Source organism: Melozone crissalis, unplaced genomic scaffold, assembly GCF_028551555.1.
Source record: "Melozone crissalis strain CALT ecotype California unplaced genomic scaffold, PUWL_Pcris_2 ptg000005l_1, whole genome shotgun sequence".
In the NCBI taxonomy this organism is placed as follows: domain Eukaryota; kingdom Metazoa; phylum Chordata; class Aves; order Passeriformes; family Passerellidae; genus Melozone; species Melozone crissalis.
Window position 1 is genome coordinate 34,897,416 of NW_026535783.1, and position 24,191 is coordinate 34,921,606.

Consider the following 24,191-nt stretch of genomic DNA (forward strand, 5'->3'; position numbering starts at 1 on the left):
TTCATATTTAATGAAGTTTTGAAAGTAAAGATACAATTTTCTGGCTGCAATGTGGCATACAGGGAATTTACTGTTAGCCCACAAAGAGTCATCCTGAGGCAAATATTCTTTCCCTAGGATAAGATTCACTCCAGAATTTATTTTAAGATGACATTAACCAAAGCTGAAATGCAGAATCACTGCATTCTTTATATACAAGAATATATTCAATGAATTTGAATCTATTTGAAGAAAAGGGGCAAATAATTAGTAAACAAGGTGGGTTTTGCAAGTCATCATCTTATGAAATTATGTGTCTACTTTTATATATATAAATTTTCTACATTTCCAAATAAAGCTAAGTGCCAGAATAATTAAAGGCAAATCATCAGAACAATAGTTACTTTAAAATTTTAGAGACGTGAAAATAATGGGGCCAAAAAGTCTCAATTAATATGGCAATTTTTTTGTTTGTGAGTATAGTAAAAAGTATCCTAATTGCTAAATTACAGAATACAAGAGCACTGTCCTGATTGTGAACATAAATGTCACAGTCAGATGGATGTGAGAGATATTTTAAGTACACAAGTAAGAATTCAGATCACTGTAGACAGCATATCCTTAAGTGTCAGAGCTAGGAAAGAAAAGCTTAAATAATGAGTCATGCCCATAGTTATCCTGATCCTACCAAAAAAGGACTGTGTGACCCTAATGATGAAAATCCAAAATATCAAGAATCTGCTTTAGCCATGAAAATGGATGAGGAAGCAGTAACTTGTCATACAGTTGTTTCAAATTTTTCCTTTAGAGAAAATGAATAGCCAGTATATGCGTCATGAAGTGCGGGGCTGTGAAACCAGCGACCTGAGGAACTTCTGGGAAAAGACCATCGAACAGCAAACTCAGTATCTGCAAAGTGAAAAGGAACGTCAGCGAAGAAGCGCTCTGACAAAGTGGGTAATCTGCATCCAGAAAGCTTACTTGAGTTTGCATTGTAATTATTTTTCTTTAAAAAGTAATACCAATACTTAAGTCCTGCAATGAAATCTGAAGGTAATTTAGATTTGTGGAAAATAATAAAGCTTCCCAAATTAGGATGTAATGCTAACGTGTTTAAGCTATGACGTCATAGGATAGAAGAATAATTCACTCTGGTTCCATAATGAGTCCAAAACATTGAACTTTCTGAACAGGACAACATTTAACAGTGCAAACTTGTCTTGAACATAAAGGCTTCTGTTCAGAGTGAAGCTAGCACAGATGTGTACCTGGCCCATATTCTTACTCTGTAGTCTTCTTTCACAAGCAAATAGTTTGAATTATTTAAGATTGTTTAATTTGTATATGGTAAATCCACTATAAAGCGGATGATCCAAGCATACTGACTGAGGCAACCACCATTGATAGCCATATCGACCTTATTCAGCCACATTCCCCTTGATCAGTCACTGCAAGAAAGAGTAGTCTGCAGCAAGAACAGCACAGTTTTACTTCACATCAATTCTCCATTAGTTGAAGGTGTATGCAAAGATATATACTTTTGGTATTTATTGTATTTTGGCTTGAGCTCATCTAACAAGAAAGCAATTTCCCAAAGCCTTCCTCATAACTGTCTTTGCATTGATACTTGAAAAATTAGAGCAAGGACAGCCTTACATTACTGACCCTGGATGAAGGAACATTAGAATAGGTCTCCAGCATGTTTTATCCATTTGTGACTAACCTCATCTCAATGTTGCAGCTCCTCAACTGGGAAATTCCTCACCTTTCTCTTTGAGTAAGTCTTTCTGTGGAACTTAGATATTATCAAAAAGAAAATAAAGGGCCGCATAATACTGAAAGCCACCTGTTATGTGTCTAGCAGAAGCCTCAAGATGTGTCTAACAGAAGCTTCAAGATGTGCAGTGTCTCCAAGGCTGGGGAAGTGCGGGGTGATGGGACCCAGGGAGGGAGGCTGGGGAAGTGCCGGGTGATGTGACCCAGCAGGTGGCAGCAGGCAATCTCCAGTGCAGGTGACAAATCACTCTGGCACTCGAGAGAGGGCACGCTGGAGATGGAGATGAACCACAAAGCACAGGTGATCTCTCACTGGGATTTAAGAGCTTGTCCTGAAGTACCATTCAGCAAAGAGCTCTAAAGCGGCAGGAAAATTTGCATGACAATTGGGAAAGAACACCAAAGAATATAATCAGTGGAAAAGATGAAGAGTATAAAATCCATTCCATGTAAATTATGAGGACAAGCTGATCCATATTTCTGTCCCTAGGCTCAGAAATGAATGGATGGAGAGGCTGGAAAAACGGATAAAGATGTTGAGGACCCAATCTGAAGACTCATCCAGCTGAAGAGCCCACACTCATTACACATTTGGGGGAAAACAAATCTGTTTTGTAGGAAAGCATGATGTAAAAGCTGAAGTCATTTTTACTCTGTAGCTTAAATGAGCTATAATTAATTAGCTGTCATTGTTTGAAGTTTCATATGTGAAATGTCAATTGTTGCTTTCAAGACTGCGCATCTGTCCCTTCATTTGACAAATGGAGAATGTAGCACTCTGAAGTGTTTAACCCTAATCAATCATGGTTCACTGAGATGTAGATGCCTGGGAAAAGAGTTTAGTTACACAGTTGTCCTCTGCAAAACACTTCCTCAATATTTTAGGTTTCTGTATAGACTGACTGTAATCTAATAAATTTAGATGGTTTAATGAATAGTAGAGATTTTAATTTTTTACACAACACAGCCCAGTTCAAACTAAGGAATATAGGACATGCACAATGCCACCACATCCCTCTAGTAAAGCCCAAACTGGTGGGAGCTATAGATCCCAGCTGCCACCTTAGAAGTCACCTGTTAACCTGTTACCATACATGTTTTGATAAGCAGCTTCTGTGAGACAACTACAAGAGCTGCCTGATTAACCCCCATTAACTTGGTCAACCTATATTAGCTAACTTGAGACACTATACCAGCATTGGTAGAATAACTTTAGGCTCTGACACTGATCTGGTGCCTGATCTGGCTTGTCTAGAGGTGGATTGATATCTCTGTTTCACAGAGTAGCTTGGTGCACTCTCACAGCTCTCTGTCTTCATGAGAGACAAGCAGGTTTTTCTTTAGCACCTTTTCCCTCTAAGACCCAATATTTATTCCTTAAAGACCCATACTTTCAGAATTTAGCCATTTTCCTCTTCCACATTTGTCATTAGTCAAAAATGTTTCTTGTCCCCTTCCTAATGCTTCATTAGGAAACATAACATTTCTTCCAACAATATGAAAGCATTTCAGTCAGCCAGCATAATCAAATCACTTCCTTTTTAAGGTGACTGCTTTGTTGCCACCAAATGATTAGGGTAACATACTGTAAGACGGGTTGTTTTGAGGACGCTAAAAAACTCTTCCTTGAATCACTTAACCTTTTAGTCCCTTTCTATAAGACTGTTTCATTACCACTCTGGTAGTTCATGTTGCTTCAAAGCAAAGAAGATTTGAATTGCCAGTGAGGCAAGAAGAGAACAATAGAAGGGCTTGGAGTTTTAAAATATGTAGAAAATCTTGTCTTCTTAAATAAAATATTTGAAGGGCTATTTTTTTCCTTCTTTATCTATCACCTTTTAAATCCACTTTTGTGGATGGCAAAGCCAAACAGAATTTATTATGTGAATTTGAACACGTAAATAATGCTTAGAAAGCCTGAAGAAATAATAAAATCATGAAAAAATTATGACCTTGGAGCACTAATTCAGAAATCAAGGTGTCAGCAGGTATGTCCCCAAACTTAAGAGCAGAGTTTGCCAAACACCAAAAAAAAGCCGATAAGTCCATGTTCTTTGGTTTATTTTTATTCTTAAGCTATTCTAAGAGTAACACCAACTGTGAATATGAAGGATCATAGCATAATTACAATAAAGCTGGGCTTAACAATCACCAGATAGCACCATAACTTAATATTGGGCTCTAGTAAAAAGTAGATTTCTTTGAAAATGTCAGTTAAGAAGTTTCAAATCCCCCATCCCCTGTCAATGCCTGGTGCTTACTGAAGCTCTAATCCAACGCCATCATTAAACAGTTTGAGGGTTTATATCAGTTTGGCCAAAATTAGAGCTTGAACTGATCTATGGGAAACATTTTCCAGTCCCTCATTCATTGTAAGTTATGGCACAAACAGGGAGGTACAAAAGAGGGAGTCAGAGTCGGAATATTTTAAAAATTAAAGCCATAGCCCTGGAATAAGCTTTTGTTTGCTTCTCACATAGTTTAGATCCATCTTACTATTCCTCTCATAAAGTAAATCATAATGAGGAAAAACCATAGAGAGCTGGGAAGAAAATGTGCCAGGAAGTGACTTCCATCCCAGCTCCTCATTGTTCATGCATGGTTATATGGTCACTTAAGAATGGTCTGGAATAAGTCCCTATCAGGCTAGAACACCCTAAAATCACCTCTTTAAAATGACAAAAGGGAATTTATTTTTTACAGAACACATCTATTTCAGCTCAAAGCCAAGAGGAGTTCTGAAAAGATGTTTCCAGAATTAAGCCACTTTCCTTTGAGCTTTATAATTGCACCTACAGTGTTTAGATTAATTATTTCAGACTCAGTTTCCACAGTGCTAGATTCAGGACTTTGGGCCACGTAACCTTCATTTATATGAATAGTCATAATGTGTTTTGATCAAAATTCACCAGGGTAATGCAGGAGTAATCTACTTAAGATTTTTGTAAACTACCACACAAAACATAATATATATTGAGGAAATAAATATAATCTAGAGTTAATGAGCAAAAATAAAGAGTGTGAAAGCATGAAAATTTAAATCTAAGTGTCAAGTAACAATCTTAGCAGAAGCTGGAGAAGACTCCAGGATAAAAGTGGTTCTGGCAATTTCAAAACAAAAATATTAATCTTTTCTCTACTTTGAAGGCCACAAGAGAAATTAAAAGGAGGAAAAAACAAAACAAAACAAAAAACCCCAAACCACTGCAATATTTGTGAGACTCGGAAGTAAGCCACGGCATTATAAAAAGGACTAGAGAAACATTTCTGTAGGACTGGAAAAGTCATCAACTAAAACCTGATAAAATCAGCTGGGTTCTATAAACTCATTATGGATAGAGAGGATGCTTAGGTACTCTTCAGACAATTTTCCTCCAATATGCGGTTTCAGAGCAGTGCATTATTCAACTAAACAGTTTTAACTTAAATGTTTATAAAATAGCTTCTTGAGTACACACTTCATGTATTTTGATTTTGGTTTTTTTTTTTTCTATCCAGATTTTCACATTGTTTTTGAGTGTAACAGTGTAACAGCAAGAGATTTTGACTTATGCCAACCTGATTTTAATAGCTTTGCAATTAAAATGTGGTAGATACTTGCTTGTCTTCCTAGCTTTCATTATTTTGCCACTCCTTTGCTTTATCCTGACACTGAGTAGCAAGAAAATGCATGTCACTTTCTCATTACAAATGCATGATACAGAACATTTTGGAAAAGCTTGCAACAGTGACAAAAGCTAAATGTAGTAAAACTTTACCATTCTCTGAAGCAAACACTAAACATTCACCACCCAGCTCCCTTTACATAGAATTTATGGTAAGTATGCTCCATGTTAGCACAAGAGTGACAGATGCTCCATTTTAGTCATATTAATGATCCTCCTAGTGTATGGATATGGGCTGACAGCTGTGAAGAATGACTCTGTCAGTAACTTAACAGATTTCTTAGCAGTTTAGCTCAAGCTGAGATAGCTTAAATACAGTTCTTCACTCAGGAATCCTTTCTGCTTAACCAAGGATCTCCTCTCTGTAGGTCTCTAATTAAGGAGCAAATAAGCACAACACAGCCACTGCAGACAGATTTTGATTTTGAACAATTGTCACAGGTCAGGCAAATGGGAGATGGTCCTGCAGACCAATGCAGCATCACCCAGCAGGCTGTCTTCAGCATGACACCCAAAGGTTTGGTGCTTCCTATTACGCAGCCACTTCACATCTGCGCAGCTATGCCTCTTTGGGCTTCTAGCCGCATTCATTAGAGAGGAAACAGATGTATTGGCCAGTTCTGAGGTGCATGAAGTGCCCAGCAGTAAAATAAATCCACCATACAATACCAAGTTCACCTCCAGTGTTCTGTGTTTAGTGTAAATTAATTTCAGCTGAGCTGTTTTGCACTCTAGAAAAGCCGACAGGCTACCTCAGACTTTGATCCTATACTCAAGCGATGTGAAAGATAATCCCAGGCACATAGAGCTCACTGTGTAAACAGTACAGAAACAGTGGAGGGGCAATGGAAAGATGGGCCAGAGCCAGGGGTCAGGAAAGAGACATGTTACCTGTGTTGGGTACAAAGTCAAAGCCCAGTTGCTGTACACAGATAACATGATCCACTATGCAGCACAGTAGCCCAGTGCTTCAGCTGGAACTGAAATACACAGATAATTTCTTCTAAGAAACAGATCTGAAAAATAAAAGCATGCAGCACTGGTCCAGGAAAGGTGCCAGAGCTGTGGTAAAATATACTCCATGTCAAGAAAATCCCTATTCATGTGACTGGATTCTCACCTCAAGAGTTTGGAGGGGCAAGATAACTTTGGGAAGGGAAGTTAAGACAGGTAATGTCTTAAAATAAAGAGTTTTGAGGGGATTTGGCTGATGGCCTAATGTTGATTACAGCTCTTATTGCTTGGAACTCATCTCTCACCATTCTAGGTTACACATGGAGCCTCTCCCAGGCATGACTGCTGGTGTCAGCCAACCCATGTGCACGTTAACTACACATGATCTGCAGTCACTGCTCCATAGAAGTTACTTTACAGGTGGGTCTGGACCCTAAGTCAGAGCATTGTGTGAGTTTCTCTGTACTCGCATAAGACATTACCATATGATAAAAACTGCAGCCACTCTCTTCTTGCATGAAGACAACTCAATTTGGGTCAAACAGACTTAGCCTACATGCAGGACTGGTTATGGAGTTCTGAAGTTTCAGGCTGATGAGAAGTACTCATATCCATTACAATTTATGTCAAAATATAGATAGCTTTTTGAATGGCCTTTGTATTTATGAGTCTGACTTGAATGCCCCTTCACATGAGAATCCCATCATTCTGAGAATGGCCCAGTGTGTCAAGGCAACCACTCATATACAGGCTGGGGGATGTGCTTGATAGAGGCTGTGCCAAGAAGAATCTGGAGGATAGAAAAATGGATATGAGTCAGTAATGTGCATCCAGAAAATCAGCTGCACCAAAAGCAGCATGGTCAGCAGGGCAACAGAGGGGATTCTGGCACTCTCCTCATTCTAGTGCCAGCCTACCTGGAGCACTGCATCCAGCTCTGGGGCCCCAGCAGAGGAAAAAATGTTAGAATGGGTCTAGAGGAGGCCACAAAGATGGTCACAGGAGTGAAGCACCTCTCCTATGAAAACAGGCTGAGAGAGTTGGGACTGTTCAGCCTGGACTCTAGAAAGAATATGTTACAGCATTTTAGTATTTTAAGGGGCCTTATGAGAAAGATGGAAGGAGACTTCCTATCATGGTCTGTAGTGACAGGACAGGGAAAGGGAAAACAGTGTCAAACTGAAAGAAGGCAGATTTAGATTGTACATGATTATGATTTTTTTTTTTAGTGAGGGTCATGAGGTACTGAAACACATTGCCCAGAGTGGTGATGGATATTCCATCACAGAAAGTGTTCAAGGTGGGGCTTTGAGTAAGTGGAAGATGTCTTGCCTGTGAGAAAGGGGTTGGAACAGATGATCCTTAGAGATAAATCCAGCCAATCTATGCATCTATGATTCTCTGATTTTCTGATTCTATAATTAGAGAAAAGACAGCACAGCACCTACAGTAAGAATCGAAAATGAAATTACAGTACCCAAAGACAGGCTCTGTTGGTGAGCCTCCAGAGAAGACAGCTGTGCTGCACTTACCTCACAGCTCTTTATGTTTGCAGGGCCATTATCTGTTGACAACCTGCTGTCTATAGCTGCTGGTAGCCACTTGAAGAGTTGTCCCTTTACAGGAAGGATTTATAAAATGCTGCACACACAATTATTTTCTAATGAATAAGTATGATATCCTCAACCAACCCTACACAATTCACCCCAGAAAATTCATCCAACTTTTAGGATACGTGTTACTAATGTGAGCTACCAGAGCATTACTCACAAGTGAAAAACTCCCTCAGCCTTTTGTCCTCTTCTTGTAACATTTTCTTTTTAGTGAACACAGTGCACAAGATCTACGTAGCTGCTTTAAAAGCATTGAACCTTTCCCAGAGGCTTGTTTTTATTCCCTTCTCGCTCCTTGCACATATTCCTTTTTGCAATCTCACCACCGTTCTGTGTCAGAGGATTCAGTGCAGTAGCCCTGATGTCAGAGGTCACTGGTGAAGTTTACTCTGAGATTTGAGTGCTTTGTATTTGTGACCCTTTGTCCCTTCTCTGCTTCAGGAAGGAGAATGAACAAATCCACCAAGCAGACTAATAGCAACCTGCCAACATTCACTGTAGGAAATAGAGCTGGTTTTGAATTGCAAAACCAGTAGAGACTTTTCGGGCACTGACTGACTGCTTTAAAATGCACATAATATCTCTAAAAGCAGGAAGCAGACACCAAGTGTTTAAACAGTTTTTCTTCTCTTTATCCCAGGATGAAAGTTTAATACCAAATTCTACCCCAGAACAAATTTTTATGGAGGAGTAATAAAATCTTTTGAAATGGTGGGATTATAATAGAAATGCTGACTCAGCCTTACCCATGGACAGGAAAGAATGCTGCTGGTGTAATTATTGAATGCAACCTATCATCTTCATGGTGCTCTAAGTCAAAAGGAAAATGAGAGGTTTTGCATAATGCTGAAGATCTATAACGTCTTTGATGTTACTCTAATCCTACACTAACTAATAGTTCATTTGATGTCCATGTGACGTGAATGAAACTTCCTAAGGTGCTCAAGGTTATTATAATTAGAGAGTTGAGAGCAGAAGCCAGGTGGGAAAAAATGCTATCTCTATTTTACTTGATTTACCTAGATTAATTCCTGTTGTCAGAATATTTAAGCAGTGTTTCTTGATTTAGATAACCTTTTAAAGCAGAGGCATGGGTAGTGTAATGAAAAAGAAATGTGAGCTGAAATCAGCTTATAAAATCCTCATATTGTTTGCAGGTTATTAATAGACAGTGCAACACTGAAGGCCAAATCTTGGAGTAGTATCTTTGCCTACAGTGAGCAGCTTCAAAGATGAGGATCAACTGAGTCAAAAGCAAGAGCAGTGGGACTCTGCGGGTTGTGGAATGATCCCAAGAATTGTATCATCTGCCCCACCAAAAAGGAGCTCTGCAAAGGGCTCTTCAGTGTTCACTAGAGCTACACAGGTACACGTTTGCATACTGAAATGGTAGCAAAAGACCTGGGCACCTGCATTTGGAATTCATATATGACACAACAGCCCAAAGATTAACAAGGACAGGTGAGTTAGAAATACAAAGGCTTTTTTACAGCTCTTGGGGACCTCCTGACCTGAGAGAATACAGAGACTTTTTATCCCAAACAATATGCAGTGTGAAAAGGAGCAGCTGGACTCTTGAGGATGCTGTGCAGCACAGCCCCTCAATATGAGAGCCTATTTGCTCCATGAATGTCTCTCAGTACCCAGTCATTTGTTTATTGCAGGATTCACAATGAGAGCTTTGCTTTGATTCTTAAGGTTTCACTTCACTGAATGGAAATCTTGGAGAGCCAGAAGACCAGTCTTTTCCTGAAAATTCCTCAAAGCAAACTCACAGGGTGATCCATGGACTCACTTTAACAAGTAAGTGAGCAGGCAACCACTACTTGATGTGAGTCTTGCTCTCCCCTCTAGTCTACTCACCTCCCTCCCAGTGTTGGGAGAGCTTCTGGGAGGCTGTGCACTGAAGCAAGCCTGAGTGCACATCCTGCTGAAATAAACAGATATACGTATATTTTTGCTGAGGTGGTTTATGACAGATTGGCTCCCTGATGTTATTCTCTCCCTGGTCACATACCTGCACACGAGACAAAAGAGTGCCAGCAGTATGGCTGATGGAGACCAGAGCTGAAAAGGAAATCCTGGCTAGTCAACTCAGACTCTGATCTGCCCATACCCAACCTATCAAACATGCTCCAGTCTCTTTCAATAAAAAGTACTTCATTAATAGCTGTTTCAGGTGCCCAAAAACAACAACAAAAAAATCATGCTACTAAACAGTAGCGCACCTATAATTCAGATAGTGATTTGTAATTGCAGATCTCAAAGCATTTACAAATGAGAATTGTTACCACATTATTTCACTGATAGGGAAAATGAGACAGGGAAGAGTTGTGTTTTAGGGCAAATAACCAGTCAGTGGTGTATATAGTTGAAGCTCTGCACAGCACAATAGCCTTCTATCCACCAGGAAACAGAGCCTGTTTGCTAAACACAATCAAAATGCATGCAAAATGGCCAAAACATTGCAAACTTATAGAAGGTATGACTTTGGCTCATTTCTAAATCACATGTCCCAGAACTATAGTTTACTCCATTTATTGTTTCCCAGCAAATCTGTCCTGGACAAGTTCTTCAGTTCTCTTTAAACTCATGTTTCATTCCTCTGATCAGATGGAGAAAACCAGGATTTTCCCATTATTGCTTTTGCAATCTAAGCTCTCCAGATTTTGGAGGGCAAAACAACTAAAAAAATCAATTCCAGCATATATACAACACAGCGCTAACAATCCTATGTGAAAACTGATACAGGGTGAATTTTCTGAAGACTGTTTATGGAAAGCTTAGTTGGAAGCTCATAGTTTTGGGCACCTTCTGTATGAAGCATTTATTCATCCAACAGCTTTTCACATTGAAATTCAAGATAGGAGCCATCAAGTCAGAGACTATTATATTAAAACAAATAATCCTTCTTTACATAAAAGTTATGAACACCACAAATTACTTTTATTATTATGATGATATTGATCTCTTCTTCTATAATTTATTTTGGTTCAAGAGCAATATTTTTTCAAGAAAATCGAAGTAAAGCTTCTCAACTTCTCAGTAGAAATTATCTGAAATAGTCTTTGCTTTACCTGAGTAGATTGGCTCTCAGGAGCAAAAGATTGCCTTGTAGTGCAATATTGATGTAAGGGTTTTCTACTTTTGTAGCTTCAGCTGAGCTGGAAAAATGATATAGCTAAATATGGTGCCACTTGTTTTTCCTCAGAACACCAGATGCTGAAACTCATCTTGGACTTGTGTCTCATTTAATTTGATCTTTTTCTTCCAAAGGCTCAGGAGACCCAACATGTGAACCAAAAAAGATTAGATTATGACATGTGAGATCAAAACACAGTAGTTACATGACCTGAGCTGTTTCCAAAACCTCTGTCATTTTTGCCTAAATGTCCCCCCAAATGTCCAAATCTCTTCTACTGGACTGCTCAGAACTGGCCCCGCCTAAGCCATCAGGTACTTCACTCATGCCTCAGTCAGACATGAATATAGGAAATGCAGTAAAGAGGACCAGAGTGGGCAGCATATTTCTCACATGTGCCAGAATTAACCCCTCTTCTGAAGAACATAGTGGAGACACAATACCATCTTGGACAGAAGGGATTTGGAACAAACATACAAGGAAAAACCAGTCGGTTTCATTAGCTGAGGGACTATACCTAACAGTTATGGCAAATTCTCAGATATGAGAAGACACAGGTTTTCCTCAGCAGTTTCCTGACTACCTCCCTGTGAAAAAAAAAGCTCAGCTGTTTCATGGCATTTGATTTCAGTTTTGAAAAAACAGATTTACTACCATGAAACTGAGCACGTGTATATATGAGCAATATGTGAAAGGAAACAAGCTTTCCTAAACCAATCAGTTGCATTAAAAAAATCTTTGCCTACTAGGAAATTGATGGAAGAGGGCTTCCAGGATCTCCTAAAAGTCTCACGGCTTCATTTTGAAACGGAGTATAGCAGTTATATGTCCCTTACAGGCAAGAATACACCCTATTCTTCTTCCCTTCCAAGCACAATCCTGCTGATACTGTTATGACTAAATCCCAAAGAGAGGTTTAAGCTGTTTCAAAAGTCCAGGCTGAGATCACAAAAGATTAGTATTGAGAATTTATGACTGTAGTGTTTCATGTTTCAGAGGCCATTTTCTTTCATTTTATGCCCTCCTCATACAAGTTTTCAGCTCACTTGTAACAGCTGTTTTTCATTAATGGGTAAACAGCAACTTTTAATCAAACAATGAAGGTACAATGCACTACTCCCCATGATATCGTAGTAATAAGGATAGTGACCCAGTACAGTGTTCTGACATAAACTGCTTCCTTAGAAGACTCTAATCCCCATTAATTGCCGTGTTTAAAAATTACTCCAAACTCACTCTGAAGCAATTAGTAAAGAACACCACAAATGAATGGCTAGAAGCTTCCTAATATTACTGTCCAAATTACACTAACCCACCACTGTAAGTTTCTCCTCAGAGAGAAGACCTGCCTCTGATGCAGGATGAAGAGGAACACATTAAACCGAACCTGATCCTGATTAATGCAAAAGCAAGACAGAGAAGAATAACTGTGGCTTATGCGTTTGAGTCATTGAGCCTCTTAGACCCTTTCTTTTTGTGAGTTTCTGCACAGTTGTCTCCTTTAGCTCGTGATTACCTGGCTGTCCTCACCAAATTACAGTCCTTCTTTTTTCATCTTCATGAGAGGTCATGGACCTATTCCCATCTTTCAGGGAGTCTTTGAACTACAACCTTCTGAATTTGAGACAAAAATTAGGTGAAATCCTCACCAAGGTCAAGCTCAACCTGCCTCAGTCGTTTGGTGGCTATCCTCTCTCCTTTCTACTTCTGAGTTTTTATACTATGTGGAGACAGGATGATGATTTACCAATCTGTTTGATACTGAGATAGTGTCATTAAGGCCATGGCTCCATGGCAATACTATATAAATCTACTTTTCTCACTTGCAGGAAAAAATTGAATGATTAAGCATAGTAGCATCCACTATACCTTATCTTACTCTTACAAACTGCTCCTAGTAAATCCTTTGCCTCTTTGAAGTTCTACATTTGTTCATATAAACTGGTTTGGATTACAGGCAGAATTCTTGGGTGGGAAAGCCACGTCTTACCATCTCTCTCCTCACAATTCTAGCACATCTACAAATAATATAAAAATTTTATGAGAAGTAAAACTAACACATTCCTCTGATTAGCTTCTTGGGATTCATTATTTTTCCAGTGTTATTTCTGCACAGCTTCTTTGGCAGCGAAGTCCCAGTTCTGGATGATGTAAATTTGACAACCTTTAATAAGAAACAGATGGTAAATGTATTTGCAATGATGCAGGTGGCTGACTTTGACTCAGCTGTTTCATAAGGATGCAGATGCTACTCTGACTCGACTAATGAAAGAAGAAGAGGAGCAGAAGATTTAAACTTAATATTTACTTTGGCAAACTATGTATCTGGATCAATCTGACTTGGAAAGAGACATATCAGGACGCTATCATCTAGAACCCATTACACAAAAGGGTAGGGTAGTGATGAAGAGCTGGAAGAGCTGCAGAAACAGAAGAACTTCTAGCTTACAAAGGCCAAATGGAAACATGAACCAGGTTCAGCCCAGAGATGTAGCACCAGGACACTTGTCATGAAACCTCCCCTTAAATGAAATAAACACAAGGGCAACCTTCTGCCTGTGAGTCAAAGTAGCACAAACTGGCTGCAGCTGCACTACAGACAGCTCAGCCCCTTTGTCATGTACTGTTGGTCTTAAGACATAATAATTGTTGTAAGGTGGGGGATAGGAGGGAGGGATTGGGCCCCTCATTTCTTTGTTAATGTGAGAGATCACTTCTTGCAACCAATTGAAGGGAAGTTTTCCTCATTTGGCAGAAGTCATGTCTTTGCATGCTCTGGATAGCGCACGAGAGTAGCGTGCGAGTATCTGGAGACACAAAGTCTTTATGGACAATGCTGGAAAATTTCAACCTTAAAAGAGAATAATTTATAGACACCTTGTCAAAATGTTGAAAAATCCTGAAGATGGGTAATCCTGAAGATTACTCTGGAAGAGTAGTAGGTGTCCTCAATATGGGTAAGAGGAGCAAAAGAAATAGTGGCTGCACATTCAGTCCCAAAAAAAAAGATTTTCCTTTCACAGTTATGAAAATAGAGACCATTGTTATCAGCTTTAATAAGCAGAATTCCTTGATCATTTTTCAAAGCTGAAAATATCTGTAACAATATTGATTTCAGAATTTTTTTATGGAATCTTAACCACTCTTAAACACTCTCTGCATTAGTGATATTTGGGTATTTTTGATGGCATTATTACCGTTCAAGATCTTTCTCTATGTCTGCATGTTCTTTAAAGATAATGCCATGAGATATATTTCATTGTCAGGCCCACTAATACACATTTGCTGCACACATGTGGTCAGGGATTCAGTGCATAGAGTGGAGGGGTCAGAACAGGAAAGACAAGAATGAGCAAGCAAAGGCTGCAAGTATAAACAAGAGCAATTAAATATACCAGGGAAATAGGTATAAAACTTCAAGAGAACGATAGAGATTCTACTGAGGTTTATACAGTGAGAATTCAGAAAAAATGTTCTTACTTCCATCTCTTATAGCAGTGTATAATTAATCCCTGGAGGAAAAGTCAGAACACCTTGATTTTAGTTGAACTGTAAGATTGCACAAAGCACTTGGAGGAAAAAGTTCCCACTGTAATACTTTCACACAGACTGTTAGTGAGACCTCCTCTACATTCTCTTCTTTCAGAGTATGTGTAAAATTTTTGTGCATGATCACTGCGTCACATCCTATAGCCCTGGAGAGATACATTTAATGTTTCTGCCAGTCACCCTCACAGACAGAGGCGAAGGTGGCAGCAGTTTATATTAGACTTGTAGATAGTCTTCTGCATTCTCCTGTGCTTCCTGATTATTTGTGAGAGAAGACACTGCTTAGGGAGGCAAAGGCTGTGCCCAGTAGCATCAGGAGGGGCCACTTACGGTGTGGAGCTGCACAGTGTTTCATGTTTCCATTGTTAATCTGGATCTTTTCAGATTAACAATGCAAACATTTGTGGGATCAAATTGTAACACAGATCACAGAAAAAAAAACTGTATTAAAACACTTCAAAAAAGTCCTTTAATCTACATTCTCAAATAACAAATTATTCGTTCTAGAAACAGCATGTGTGAGCCCAAAAGACTTCAAAAAGAGGAATTCATTGACATTTCTGTGATAAAACATGACTGGGTAGGGAAAAAACTTAACTGATTGCTCTTCACTCTCATCTGCTTCTACAGAGACATAATTGAGCCCTAAAGCTTTGTCCATTTGACATTTTTGACAAGAAATTAACTCTCACTCTACTTGTGTCAGTACCATGCATGACCTCTCCTTGAAATAGGTAGCTCTTGAAAAATAAGGCATTATATTCTCATTCTGAACTCGACCAGGAAATGGATTTTTCTAAACACCAGCTAGTAAGTTTCAATTCATATTTGTTTGAATGGACAATGCCATTAACCTACTGTGGCAGTGTGGTACAAAATAATGAAACACCTGGGTTTTACCTGCATTTAGAATAGATATACTCCAAGAAGAAATCACAGAAACAACCATGTTCAGTTTTACGAAGTGAGGCCTTGTACAGGCTGAATGTATCCCATTTTTTTCATTGAATCTGTTCTTTAGTCTAATCATAAAGTCCTGTTGGATCAAACACAATGACTGGCTGAGCAGTGTTGATAGAAACTTGCAGTATGAGCCAAACCTGAAAAAAACTGTGAGATTCCTAAGTATACACAGAAAGAATTAATTATGCCCACTGACAGGACATTTTTCCAGTTCATTTAAAAAAAGTTTGACAACAGGAGGAGACATAAGAATATACCTAAATTATTCATAATTTCCACATACAATTTTACCTGTCAATATTAACCTTAACATTTTGGGGGTTTGTTGTTATTTCCTTTTGCTTACCTTCACCACAAACTTACCCAACACAAAGAACTTGCATTTAGACAACTTTTAGAATTTTGTCTTCTCCTTCTGTTGAACCCATAATGATTCCAGCATCCTAGGAGCCTTCATTGCCTTCAAAAAACACATGTAGAAATGCCTAGATAATGGTGCCACTGAGCTGCACAAAATGCACTGCAGGTCAGTAAATTATCTCTAGCCAAAGGTAGAATATGAATTGGTATTTGACATCAGAGACCCAGGTAAAATTTCCATCAGCTTATGGAGGAGAGAATTACGCATTATCTTTTCCTGGTGTAATATGTGTATCAAAAAGATGAAAAACATAATCCTAGCAACTGTTTTGAAAATGGTTTTATCCATTAGGTAGCAGTCCCATTATCCTGAAGCCATTTATAACACTACTTTCTCAGCAATATGTTTATGAACATCTTTATGTAACTCATCGTGTTTATGAATGAATATAGGCTCACAACATCTTTCTGTTGCAAGGGAACACTTTCATCTGTTTTTCATAAAATCTGAACTGAACCACAGACAGAAGTATGGAACAGCATGCAGGTAAGAGGACATCAGCACTTTCTGAATTATGTCTTTGGAAGAGGGGCAATTTACCAGCATTTCTCACCCTCCTTATGCTGTTGAGATTAGAATGCAGCTGAGGTGTTTCAATCACTACTGCACTACAGGAATACCAGATTTGGTCATACTCTTGGCATACAAATTCCACCAAAGCTGCAAAACTCATGTAAGAATGAAGTAAGTTAAGGAAATTTGTGATTTATATGGATGAAACTGGAAAAACTAATGTGTTTACTCTACGTTCTAAAGTTCTTGATATTTAATCTGTGGTCATGGGAAACCATGCTGATAAAGCTTAAAAATAAACTTTATCTTAAAATAAATCTCAATTGTACCTATCCAAGAGCACAGCCTTTCTATTTTGCCTTGCATAAAAATAAAAAACAATCAAAAGAGTGAACAGGAAATAATTATTTTTATTTTAACATGAAATTAGAAAAAAAAAACACCCCAAATTTATCTTTGAGATTTCCTGCTACTTTTTGTTTATTTAAAAAAATATTTTAAAAAGGAGAGTTTAAGATAGTGGTTAATATTTTGAAACAGTGTTCAATATACTGATTTTACACGAAGTTTTCTAAGAAAATAGCTGATCAATACAAATATTTCACTAACAGACCTTAGCAAAAATCAAGCTTAAAAGAAATTATAGATATTAGAGAAAAATTTAATTCAATTAGTGTATCAAGGGCTTTGAACGTCTTCATAATGGCTGGTAAATACACAAGCTCATTTTGCACTTAGTATTCCTGTGGTATCCATAAACTCCTCAGGGCTCACTGCAGCAACTGCATATTTATCCTAACTTTTAATTAAATATTAAAAACAGACAGATGTTGCAAAGAATCAAAAAAGGAAATTTTTGATCTATCTATCAAACATGCTGGCAGAATTTTCTTCTTGAGAGGTGAAATGGTGAGACAGTAATTCACACAAGAGAGATGTGATAAGAGGGTACTGAATCACTTCCAGGGATTATTCAAGGCATGCAAAAGGCCCTGGATTTCAGCCACAAATCCTGCTCATTTGCCTTGGAATAGGTGACGCTGTCATCTAAACGACCTAGATATACTGTAATCACTGGGGAATTTTCAATGATAATGTGTTCAAATACCAACTACTAATTGTTATTTGCAATCATTGAACTAAATCAAAGTTGATAGAAATGACCACTATTTTAATTTGCAAGCCTTATTCTCCTTAAATTGTTCCAGCATGTTAAGGATGGTAATTGCTTCAAAGTCCTTTGTATGGGTGTATGCCGAAGGTATGGTGGGAAGAGATAGCATCAGTTTTGGAGGAACAAGGAATTGCTCAGGGACATTATTCCAGTAGACCAAAGATAGTCTATGCTCATTATGAGTCTTAAATACGTGCTCTTTCCCTATTGAGCTTCAACGACAAAACCAAACAATCACTAGGGCTGTTATCCTGGTTCCCTTCCAGATCAAGTTCCCAGAGTCCATGCAAAAAGAATTTTTTTTAGTATTTCATAAAAACCTGTATGTAAAGCCCGTGGGCCTTCTTCCTGGGTGTGTCAATCGGCTGTTAATCCAAACTCCTGGTATCACAAGGTGACATAACCATCCTGTTCTGCACCGAGGAATAATTCAGCCATTGGTTTTTCTGTGAGTACAGAGTAATCTTCGAAAAGTGAAAAAGAAAAGAAAAATAAGCAGTATCAAGAATCAGAATTCAAACGAAGTTAAGATGGATACTCGGGCCTAACTCAGCTGCTTGAAGAAGGTTTTGGCTTCAGAAAGTGGAGATTTTTCATTGCTGCGGTGATACATGAAAGATGCACTTTGAGGCATGCAGCTGTGCAGGAAGGTAACAGTTTTCATTGTGTTCCTTTCTACAAAAACGTTCACCGGCTTAGAGACATTTGCTTAGCAAAAGCATAGCAAGTCCTGGGACATTTTGATTTAGATTAGATCACAATAGACTAGGTTCAAAATTCTTTTCAAACTTCCCAGGACAGTAATATTCAGACCTTAATATTATCAAGCAAAAACAAACGAATCTTAAAAATACTGCAGTAACATAAAAAATGTACTCTAAACCAAGAAGCCACATGGAAAATATTTTTTTAATAGAACCTAATGTAAAATATTACCTTTCAAATCGACTTATCATTTATTCTAGATATCACAGTACGTTGACCATCTAGCTATATCATTTACCAGATCTGAGTCATGACAATGATATTACATTTTAAGACAAGAGAGCACAAAAAAGGGAAGAAAGAAAAAGAGACTTTCACACGAGAAATTCAATTTACTTTAGGCTCTGTTGCCACGAGACCAATTTGGAGCAGGTCCTGTGATAAATCCACCGCCCAATGCCATTGCAAATTGTGGGTTAATGAAGGGAGTTCAAGTAGGGAAATGAGAGGCGAGAGTAGCAAGGTGCTGATCATCTGTAAATTACTTGCTGCAGGGCATACGATGTTAAAGCTCAGAGAGTGAAATACATCGTTTTTTCTTAGATGATAAGCAGAGGATTTACTTCACTTTCATAACTACATTTCACCAAAACTTCCCCCTCAAACTAATTCATTTTTGTGTACCCAGCAGTGTAAGGTTATGGTAGAGGAATTTCACATGCAAAAAAGGAAATACAGGCAGATCAGAGAGAAAAGATATCAAGCTTTTTAGGTAAGGAAATACTTTTCTAAAATAATGAAAATGCAGTTTTTTAAATGTTTGATACTGTTTACAGGGGGGAAAAAAACTCAGGTAATTTTCTTTAGTAAATTCTTGTATATTGTACCTTCACATTTCCTTTCCTAGTTACTTAAAAGTGGATGAGGGAATCACTTTTCCCCTAATACTTATGCTATCTATAGAGAATTATTTACTTCCCTCCCCCACGTGCTCCCAAACCATAATTATAATTATCTTTCACTAACTTCATAAGGTAAATTCATAATATTTTTGTGAATTCATTTTTCCTGTAATTTTATCTTTGCAGTGCAGAGTTTTATAAAGTACACCAATATCTTTTCAAGTGCACAAATTTGAAACTAGTGAGACATAATCTTTATTTCTTGATTTGGTTTTGCTGGGGGGGGGGGGCGGGGGGGGGGTAGTTTTTTTGTTTGTTGTTGCGTTTTTATAGGTGATAGTTCTGCCAAGCAAAGAAAATGCTTCGCTGTTATTAAGGAGGTGTTCCCTCACCTCCTCTTAATATCAAGCATTAAATTCACTACTGTCTTATAGCCTCAGTTTTCAGGCACCTTCATGTATTAATGGTGTTAGTTGTGTGAGTGGCATTACCCTCATGTTCATAGGGCTATTATTTTCTCTAATATTGCTCTCTTTGACTTTTTCAGGGAACCAGGCTCCTTCACATCAAGAAGGACGCAGGATTCCCACATTAAGCTTCAGAGTGAGCAGAATCTGGTTGTGTCATCTCTGTTGCCTGTTTAGGAGTCACAGTGTGTGTCTTGATCCCTTGTGACTCTTCTTGCAAATAAAAAAAATGTAAGAAGTTAGACATTTTAGTATTTTTTATTTTACCATTCCATCTTCTGAACCAATATAACAGTACTGATGTGAATTGTGAACCAGAAACAAAAAAGCTAATATGAGATATAAACAGATATAAGCTTCTCTATCACTTTCTAAAATTTCAGCTCTGATGCTCATGACTTTTTAGAAATAATTTCATATTGTCAGTTTTTCTAAGTAGTGATGTATGTAAATTTTGAGTCTTAGTTGTTGTAACAGAACATTACTGTACTCTTTTAATTTATGTGTTTAAAGGATGTAAAGGGGAAAACTGTAACAATTCCCCAAACCAAGAAAATCAACGCATACCTTTAAACAATCTTTCAGAAAACTCCTCTCTTCCAAGAAGAAAAGAGCGGATATCCTTCTGACATATTCTATTGAGTTAACCATAGTAAATTGTTCATCATACGAGTATATAAGTTGATTTTTCACATCCACTGTGAAGATGTTTCTAGCAGAGGAAAAGGGCTTGAAGGCCTTGATAGACTAGCTCTGGTACATAGTGATATATTGGCCAAAACCCAATAGACAAAAAGCCATACATGTTTATGAAAGCATGTAGACCTGGTGCAAAGGACCTTGACACCACAGTGTGGCTTCTTTAGCAAATAGCAAAGAGCCCTCGAAGCCCGGTAAGAGTGCAAGCAGCCACAGGCATCACAGTTAGCAAGTCCTTTCATGAGCAGAAGGGCATCCTTCTGTGCCCCTGATGTCATTGCTAATGCCAGCTAAAGCATCCACAGAAACACTTGCAATATGCTGGTCCTGTGGAAAAGATGGGAGATGAAACATCATTATTTTCTGATTTTTGAAAATTGGTGGAGAAGGTTAGAAAAGGCTGACAATTTTGTTAAAAAACAGGAAGCAAAAGCAGAGTTCAGAAACTTATGTCAAATGCTCCCTACTTCACAGGTGATGCAACAGCTTTAGGTTGTACTGCCAACAAAACCTGATAAAAAAGAATATGTACCTGATCAAAAAACCTGTACCTGATCAAAAAACCCTTTTTCACCTCATGCTTCTATTTTGAGATGTGAGGGCAGCTTCAGATTCTAGAAGCTGCTGAGGAACAATTGCTCGTATTCCATACACAGGGCCCAAAATGCCAGTTTCAGACACCCTCTGGTCAGTGCCTATTGCCTTGGTATGAGTGCCAGCAGCACTGGTTATCACCGCCTATAAAATCTCCTCTTCCCCTCACCTGGAGAGAAGACAATTTCTAATATTCAAAGTTTTTGATCCTAAATTTCCAGAGGAAATAAGAAAATTGCAGTAGTAGAGATTCTCCCATGCCTGCTATCCGTGCTATTACTGTAGGTGAGCCCTTTATTTGCCATTGGACAATGAAAGGATCTATGCTGAAAGCTATTGCCCTGCTTCAGAGAGAGCTATTTCATTTCAGTTTTCCTAACATTACCCCCAGTTCCCATGGAGAGTGTAAAGAACTGATGCTTTTGTACCCGAAGTAAGATGTGTGTTACCAGCTTCAGCTGCAGATGTACATGCAGTGCCTGCTCCCTAGACACATATGACTTTTGTCTCTCTTCACTATCTGGAAGCATCTTCCAAAACATTTTTGAAAAGACACACGGGTAAAGAGAGTTGGTGTGACTTTTCTGCTAGCCCAGAATGGATATAATTGAGTGCTGTAGCCATCTGTTCAGACACCAGGGTTTGCATGCCTTTTCCAGACTTGGTAGCCAGAAAACTGGATCAAGGAAAGTAACTCCTTCTGTGTTTTTAGAGAACATATGAAAGGTCAGGTCCTTGAATGAGTGCCTCTACAAGCTTTAATCTCTGATTAAGCACAGGAACAACAAAAGCCTGAAGGCAATTGTATTTCTTACTGAAAGATTAATTAAAATTTATCAGAATGCTGGTTAATTTAGTCTTTGACCTTTTGAATGTGCTAACAAGTCAGAATAACTGTGTAGAATCTTTGCAATAGACAACCAAAACAAATTGTAAAAGCATGAAGCTTAAATTGCTGGCATGTCTGTCTGCAGCTAAAGTGGGTACCTTATTTGCTCAGCAAATTTTCTGCAATAACTTCTGAGTTTTGGCTGTAGCCCTTAAGCAAGGACTGCTGCCAAAATGGAGGAACCAGTTTCCTAGGAACTTTTAGCATACGTCCAAAGTATTTTCCTGGTAGTCATTGGGAACATGATAAACATTTGAAGTGAGCAAAATGTGGAGAGTTTTTTAACCTCAGAAATAGTAACAAACTTACTTTCAACACATGTAATTCCACCTTCTAGGCTATTATTATTACTCTCATCTTCATTATTTTTGTTATTGCTCTAATTTTCTAACTCTGTAGATTCTGGCATGGTGAGGCTTGGGGAGTAGACCAAGGGCAGTTGCCTCCTCTGCCAGTGTGCCCAAGAGGTGTTTTCTGTTTTCTTCATGGTCTGAGAGATGGCTGTGGTGAAAGACACAGAACACCCATGCATGTTGGAAGCACCCAGAAGTCCATTCATATTATTCATGACTGAGTACCCCTGAGTCAATTCACCTGACAGACTATTTGTGGAGATTCCTTCACATCAAAGCATTAAATGGATTTAAATTCCTTCTACCCCCACCCCATACCCAGGTGCCCCTGACACTGACCACCAAAATGATGGAAAGCTATAATTCCTACAAAAGTGGCACTTGCTTCTCCCCAAAAAAGGATGTAGCTTGGGGCAAATTAGAGTGGAGCAGATAGGATTTGGAGCTTTTGAGTCTAAGTGACAGAGAGCTTCTCAGGGGTGTGAGGACAGGGTGTACTAGCCAGCATCAGTCCCATTAAAGACCAGACTGTCACTAGTTCCTTCAGGTTTTACAATTTGCCAAAACTTTTCTACAATAGGCCCATTTGACCTGTAGTATATGGTAGAGATAATTCGCGTATATTATTATTAATTAATACTATTAATGTATAAAATATTGTACAATCCAAACCATGTCTTTTGACCATCCTGAACTTTGAATCCTTTGTTGGAAAGAAAGTGGAAAACACTTCAATTTTCCCATGTTCATTAGTAAATAATTCTAATTTATCTGGCCTACCAGAAATTTGAGAATGAGGTCTGATGAGTATATGTTTGTGTTCATACAAACACACATAAATATGAAAAAGAAAAATACATACATATACAGAGATGTGTACAAAGTTTGTATTGACTTCAGTAGATAGTGTACATTTACACACAACATACTGAAGTACACCCAGAACATAATGAAATACAAAAACACTGACTTACTATATCCCAACAGAGTGATGTTCAACAAATTTTATTCATGACCAGCACGGTGAGCTTCTTTCAGAGCTTCTTCAATTTAAACAAAAGTCCTCTAAATGCATGAACTTATTTAAGTGTGACAAAGAGGGCTCTTTGTTGAACATTTACCATATTAAACTATTAATGCAAGAATTAGGCAAACAAAAAATCCCAACAACATTCTGATTACTAAATTTGCTAATTTACTTAATGGTTTTACTATGTTAATTGTACTTTGTTAATCTCTCTAGAATTAATTTTTCTATCCACATTCCCTTGAGAATTTTCCTTGCAAAAGAAGAAAAAAAGCCTGAGAGCTTTAGTACTCTGATATTTTTGTTTCACATTAAAACAAATTTCAGATCTCTAGAGGGAACATTACCTCCAGCTACTTACTCCATATGCACTTGCAGAGAAAAATATGGCAGTACTTAAAATGCAACATTCTAGAGAATATCTGAGATTTACATATGAATACTCAGATATTTTCTCTCCTAAGCACCATAAAATCTCATCAGTCATTTCTAAAATGTTCTGAGTGCCGCTGTTTGCTGCTCTGTCAAAATTGTGAACACTGTTTAAGGACCCTCCATCATTGCCTGTTCTGCTGAAATACTTTTTGTGAGGGTTGAAAGGAAGTAGTTTAGAGCAATGAAGAACTTGAAAAAACACAGGCAAATCATTCTTGTTTCTGCTTAATTTAAGCAATTTAAATTGAGGGTTTTTTGCTTGTTCAGGTCTCACAAAAAGAATCTTTTTGACTGGATGCAGGTTGGAAACAAGCCTGAAGGACTGAGCGCTCCGCTGAACGCCCGTCTCCTGCCGTGCCGACTCCCGCCGC

The 24,191-nt window shown here is 38.2% G+C and overlaps 1 protein-coding gene across 1 annotated transcript; it reads left to right on the plus strand.

The window, feature by feature from the left end:
- The first annotated feature begins 792 nt into the window (after positions 1-792).
- On the plus strand, positions 793-2,324 carry LOC128946112 (protein FAM240B-like). The gene is made up of 2 exons (XM_054290018.1): positions 793-932; positions 2,246-2,324. The coding sequence occupies exons 1-2, from the start codon at positions 793-795 to the stop codon at positions 2,322-2,324; spliced, it is 219 nt and encodes a 72-aa protein (XP_054145993.1).
- Positions 2,325-24,191: the final 21,867 nt, after the last annotated feature.